Source organism: Mus pahari, chromosome 17 (assembly GCF_900095145.1).
Source record: "Mus pahari chromosome 17, PAHARI_EIJ_v1.1, whole genome shotgun sequence".
Lineage (NCBI taxonomy): Eukaryota > Metazoa > Chordata > Mammalia > Rodentia > Muridae > Mus > Mus pahari.
In genome coordinates this window covers 62,273,837-62,280,347 of record NC_034606.1, presented here as the reverse complement: position 1 = coordinate 62,280,347, position 6,511 = coordinate 62,273,837, and the positions used below count along the sequence as shown (strand labels likewise).

At 41.8% G+C, this 6,511-nt stretch overlaps 1 protein-coding gene across 1 annotated transcript in view; it reads left to right on the top strand.

Annotated features, from left to right (window-relative positions):
- The window catches only part of Rpap3 (RNA polymerase II associated protein 3), a 40,362-nt gene that overhangs the window by 15,644 nt on the left and 18,207 nt on the right, over positions 1-6,511 (top strand). Inside the window, exons 6-8 of the mRNA XM_021216884.1 lie at positions 1,734-1,855; positions 2,698-2,768; positions 4,918-5,043. Of these exons, the coding sequence (XP_021072543.1) occupies positions 1,734-1,855; positions 2,698-2,768; positions 4,918-5,043 (319 nt within the window). The remainder of the gene's footprint in view (positions 1-1,733; positions 1,856-2,697; positions 2,769-4,917; positions 5,044-6,511) is intronic.

Here is a 6,511-nt window from a genome sequence, read left to right as displayed (position 1 = left end):
TCTTCTCTTCTCTTCTCTTCTCTTCTCTTCTCTTCTCTTCTCTTCTCTTCTCTTCTCTTCTCTTCTCTTCTCTTCTCTTCTTCTCTTCTCTCTCTTCTCTGATAGGGATTCTAACCCAGGTTGGCCTCTTACCTGCGTAGGAAGATAGCCTAGCCTTGTACCTCTGGTCCTCTCCTCGCTCCACCCCCTCCCGCCCCCCAGGGTTTCTCTGTGTAGCCCCGACTATCCTGGAACTCCCTCTGTAGAGCAGCCTACCCTGGAACTCAGAGGTCCGCCTGCCTTTCCCCCCTTTCTTTACCGGTGTGCCTCATCATGCCCACTTGTGGGGCTGGGGTTGAACCCAGGTTTTGTGTTTGCTAGGCAGGCACTCTGCAGATGAGCTCCATTCCTGTGTCTGACTTCCCTCCCGTCCTCTGAAGCAATCAAATGTAGGGTCTCATGCACTCTAATCAGGCGAGCACTTTGTTGTTGAGCTGTATGTCAAGCCTATGTTTTGTTTGGTTTTGTTTTGGTTTTGGTTTCTTTTTGGTGGGAGATGTAGTTTCCTTTTCCTCTGTGGTTTTGAGATAAGTTCCTATTATGCAGCTATGGCTGACTTGGAATTTATTATATAGACCAGACTGACCTTGAACTCAAATCTTGCCTCTGTCTTGGATTGCTGGGATTAAAGGTATGCATGTATCATTATGCCTAGCTTAGCCTATGTATTCTTTAAGCTATTAATGAAGTTGAACATCTTTTAACATAGTCATATTAAAAAAATTTTTCCCCTGAAATGCTGTTTTATATTTTGCCCACTTCCTATTAGATGTATATTGATTTTTAAAACTTCTTTACTCTGGAAGCATAACTCTTTGACATTTGTTTATTTATGGTTTTTTTTTTTTTTTGGTTTTTCGAGACAGGGTTTCTCCGTGTAGCCCTGGCTGTCCTGGAACTCACTCTGTAGACCAGGCTGGCCTCGAACTTAGAAATCTGCCTGCCTCTGCCTCCTGAGTGCTGGGATTAAAGGTGTGCGCCCCCACGCCCGGCTTTTTTTTTTTTTTTTTTGAGACAGGTTTCTCTATGTAGTTCTGGTTATCCTAGAACTAGCTTTATAGACCAGGCTGGCCTCGAACTTAGAAATCCCCCTGCATCTGATTCCTGTGTACTGCCCCACAAACAGTTCAGCACTTGTTAAGACAGTTGTCTTCTGACATTTGACATTTCTGTAGCTTGTCTCTTCTTTTCTTATAGACTCTTGAAATCCCACAAAAAACAAACAAACAAACAAAAAAAAACAGAAATTGCCTAGCTTGGTGGAACACACCTTTAATCCCGGCACTCAGGAGGCAGAGGCAGGCGGATCTCTGAGTTTGGGAATTCGAGGCAGGCCTGGTCTACTACATGATGAATTTCAGATTAGGCCACCTAGGGTTACATAGTGAGACCCTGTCTCCAAAAATACCAAAATCACTGCTTCTATAGATGGGTGTGTTGAGTAGTAGTGTACTATAGTGAATATCCATAGCATCACATACAATAGTGGATATATATAATATGTATACAGTAGTGACTGTAGTAGAGTATATAGTAGCATGTATAGTAGTGTATATGCAAAGTCCTGGGTTTTGTTCCCTGCACTGGGGTAGGGTGAGGGAAGAGATTATTTTTAAGTTTAATTAAATAAAAGAAGGTGGAGACGTGTGTTTAATTGGGAAGTAAATGGACTTTTTAATTGCTTGGCATTCCAGGTTTGCTGTTGCTGAGTCTGACTGTAACTTGGCCATCGCCTTGAGCAGGAGTTACACCAAGGCTTACGCCAGACGCGGGGCAGCTCGGTTTGCTCTGCAGAAGTTAGAGGAGGCCAGAAAAGGTATTCCTCCCCTCAGTTCTCCTCACATATTTCTTCAGTGATTTAGCTCACAGTGCACAGAGAACACCAAGTCAGTACAGTGCTCCTTTTACAGAACATTTTGAACAAAGCTTGCTATTTTGGAAATTTTAATTTTTTTTTGTTTTACAATTAGAAAACATACAGGTGCGAGTGGATGCATGGCGGGTGCCATGGTGTGAGTGGAAGCCAGGGAACACCTGGGGGGAGTCGGTTCTCTCCTTCCGCGGTGGAAGAGGCCCAAGGATCAAACTCAAGTCGTCAGGCTGGACAGTTGAGGCCTTGACCTGCTAAGCCCCCAGCCCTTTTTGGTTTTTAATTTAAAAGCTATCTTATTTTGGGAAAGAACGTTTGTTTGCTACTGGTCAGACTTTGCTTCATTTTTACGTAATTGGACATTGCCACAGCAAGTGACTCATGCCTCCGACCTCCATTCTCATCTGCAAATGGAGATGAGGCCATCTTGGTGGCTGTGGTGAGTCAGGCGGCAAGCACGGTTGTTTATCGTAGATTCTGTCTTGTTACCCCATAACAAGACCTGCGTAATGATGACAAAGTTGGACTAAAATGCACTGTGAGTGGGTTTTGCTCAGTGCTCTGATGGCATAGCCACCTGGGGCTGGTGGACCATGGTTTGTGAAAGGAGTTCCTTAGGGTTTTGTCTGCCCTGGGAGAGAAGAAAGAGTGATTAGGAGCTTATAGTTGTCGTTAGTCATTTCACCATAGCGTAGCTGCTTCGGTGTCACATGTGACTTTGGCTGAGGCTTGCACAGGCTGTAAAACCATCCTCCTCTTCCAAACACCCTCTCTCCTGTCTCACTTAGATTATGAGAAAGTGTTAGAACTGGAGCCAGATAACTTTGAAGCAACAAATGAACTCAGGAAAATTAATCAGGTAAATTATAACCATTAAAGTGCATTAGGTTTGAGTTTTATGTCATGGTGGTGAAAATTTTTCCTTAGATTTTGTATAGTCTTGAGACTTTTAAAAGTTTATTTTTCTGTGTTTGAGTATTTTGCCTGTGTGCATGTGAGTCTGGTGCCTGTGGTAATCTAAAGAATATTGGATTTCCTGAAATTGGAGCCATAGACGGTTGAGGGCTGCCATGTGAGTGCTGGGAGTTGAACTTGGGTCCTGGAAGAACAGCCAGTACTCTTAACCACTGAACTGTTTCATCAGCTCCCTGCCTCCAAATAGATTTCTTTTTTATGAGTTCACCATATTTAGCCTAGGCTAGCTTCAAACTTGAAGCAGTCGTCCTGTCTCAGTCACCCAGGTATTGGAGTTAGGCATAAATTTTATGATTTTATTTCATGTACTATTCAGTTTAACCAGACTGGTAAGGCTGAGGTGATACAGTGATGCAGTGATACAGTGATGCTGACCCCTCACGGGGAAGCATCTTTTCCCTCTTTTTTTTTTCCCCCTGAAACAGGGTTTCTCTGTGTAGCTCTGGCTGTTCTGGAACTCACTTTGTAGACTAGGCTGGCCTCGAACTCAGAAATCTGCCTGCCTCTGCCTCCCAAATGCTGGGATTAAAGGCGTGTGCCACCACCGCCCGGCATGGGGAAGCATCTTTACAGGTTGGCTTGTTGACCCACTTAGGGAAAGTGATTCTTTAAATTTTTATTTTCCTTGAATTCTATCTACAACTCCATCAAGACATTTCATTATATGTAAATTGTATTGCTATATAAAATAAAAATAAAATATATTAAGAAAAGAGTTGGCTGAGATTTCCAAGGCTATTGCTTGCTTTTCCTCCAAGGACAGTTTTAAATTGTTTTCCTTCTGTTTTTTAGAAATATTTTTTAGTTGAAAATAATTTTAAGATTTATGTTATTTTCAATTATGTGCATGTCTGTGTTCTTTAAAGGGCATAAAATCCTTTGGAACTGGAGTTACATACAGGTGGTTGTGGAGCACTGATGTGGGTCCTGGGAACTGAACCTGGGTCTTCTGTAAAAGCAGCAGTGAGTCTGACCACTGAAGCCAGCTTTGGGCTACTCCCCTGACCCTGTGTGTGTGCTTTATCTCTGTAATCTATGCCTGCGTATTCGTCACTGTGCTGAGTTAGCTGCATGTTAGTAAGGGCCTAAACTCCTCTAACAGTAGGAGCACAGTGGACATGGGTTTCCGGATTGCTCGCTCCAGTAATCCCAGCCCAGGGGGAGGGAGGCAGCAGAGCCGGAGTTTGAGGCCAGCTTGTGCTCCATAATGAACTTGAGGCCAGTCTGAGAGCTCATCTCAAAAGGAAAGGGGCGGTAGCTATTACCCAGCTGTGAAGTGCATGTCTGATAGTGCAGGGTCTCGAAGGCTCCTGTTGCTTGGCCTTCCCTTAAAGCTGTAGCTGTTTTGCCATCTTGGCACGTTAGGAGGGAAGTGCCTGTGACCAAGGAAATCTGTTTTAAATATCATTTACTGCACATAAATTGTTGGTTAAAATCTCATCTTCGGGCTGGTGAGATGGCTCAGTGGGTAAGAGCACCCGACTGCTCTTCCAAAGGTCCGGAGTTCAAATCCCAGCAACCACATGGTGGCTCATAACCATCCATAACAAGATCTGACCTCCTCTTCTATAGTGTCTGAAGACAGCTACAGTGTACTTACATATAATAAATGAATAAATCTTAAAAAAAAAATATCATCTTCATTATAGTTGCCAAGTGTGCTTTCTTATGTATTAGGTCAAATAATAACTGAACAGTAAATTTGGGAAATATAGTAATGTGATCTCAGTTATTTTATGTTTGTAAAACAGCACCTAGAACAGTGCCTGGACTATGTAGAGATTCAGCAGATATTTGTAGATTAGTAAATACCAACTATATTTGCTGGATACTGCTTATTTTATCTGAATATTATATTTGTTTTATGCACATACATATATATTGCTTTTACTTTAGTAAGTAGAAAGAATGAGTTAGAATACAAAGTATTCCAATTATCTGAGGATATATGTTTAAGTAGTTTACATTTCAAGTCTAATATGGATGCGTCTTGCGTTACTTGTTTTATTTTAGTTGAGTGCTGTATCTCCTAGGCTTTGACATCCAAGGAAAACTCAGGTCCCAAAGAAGCTGCTGCTGAGAGCAAGCCAGCTGCAGGAGAGAGAAAACCAAAGGACGATCAGCAGGGCAGGCAGAAGGCCATCGCGGAGAAAGACCTGGTAAGGCAGCCGGTCGTGGAGCTCTGAGCTGTGGCTCTGCCCCGCCATGGTGACTCTGACTTCCTTGTATTTTAGTTAAAGGTCTGTCTCTAACCTCAATTTTTTTTTTTTTTTTTTTTTTGAGTAGGAAGTGGAAATTAAGTATACTAAAATATCTGGTGGCTATTTATTCAACATTTCAGTTACTGATGCCTTAATACATAAGAATAATCACATGCAAAATAATTATAAGTGTGTTTAGGGATCAAACTATATGTATTTATATGTAGGTAATTATAAATCTAATATAGACAAGTTATAGTTTATTTTTATAATGTGCTTATAATTCATGCAAAACTTTCTGACTGAAATTTACAGATTTTCAATTGAGAAGATTTAGTGAATTTTTAGGGAGGAAATCATCTAATGATACTTTAGTGTAATTTAATTTCATAGTCAGGCATAGTGGCACATGCTGTTAATCCTGTTACTCTGGAGGCAGAAGCAGGTCAGATCTCTGAGGCCAGCTGGTCTACAGAGTGAGCTCCAGGACAGCCAGTGCTATACAGAGAAACCCTGTTTCCAAAAAAAAAGTAAATAAAGTTTAAAGATAGATATTTATTTTATATTTGATACATAGAAAGTTATACATTTGTTTGCATATATATATATGAGTGTGTGTGTGTGTGTGTGTGTATAATCAATCACATGCCTAATGCCCTCAGAAGACAGGAATTACAGCTCCTATAGCTGAAGTTACAGTGAGTCATGCAGCCAAACCCAGGTCCTCTGCAAAGCACCGAGTGACATTAACTGCAGAGCCATCTTGCTAGTCCCTAATTTAATGAACTTATAGCCTTTTGTGGGTCCACAGAGGTTCCTAAAATGTACGTGTGAGGTTACCGGTTGTAATTTATTTTCAATCTAGTTTAACTTACATTGGAGCTGGAAGCTGGCTCAGTGGGTAAGAGCACAGGACCTGGGTTTGGGTCCCAGCACCTACATTATGGCTCACAGACATTTGTAATTCCAAGTTCAGGGGAGCTGACACCCTTTTATGGCCTTCTTGGGCATCAGGCACACACATGATTCGTAGATAGACATGCAGCAAAACACTGGTACACATAAAATATAAATAAATAAATCTCAGCATTAAAAAAAATGTACATTATATTTAGGTGTATTAATGATACTCAAGAGTGGGCTGTGTAATCTGGTACTGTGTTCTTTCACAAAAATTGGCTTTGGAGCTGGGTATGTTAGTGCACGCATGTAATCTCAGCTCTTGGAAGGTGCAGGTTGGAGGACCAGAAGTTCAAGGCTGTCTTCAGCCACCTAGTGAGTTTTGAGATGGTCTAGTTATAAGAGACCTTGTCTCAGAACACCCCCCAAGTGGGGGTAATGCATTTGTAATTGTTTTGTACAGTTTTCCCCTCTCTCCTCTATTTCCTGCTTCTTTCTTCCCTTCCCTCCCCTCCCTTCCCCTCCC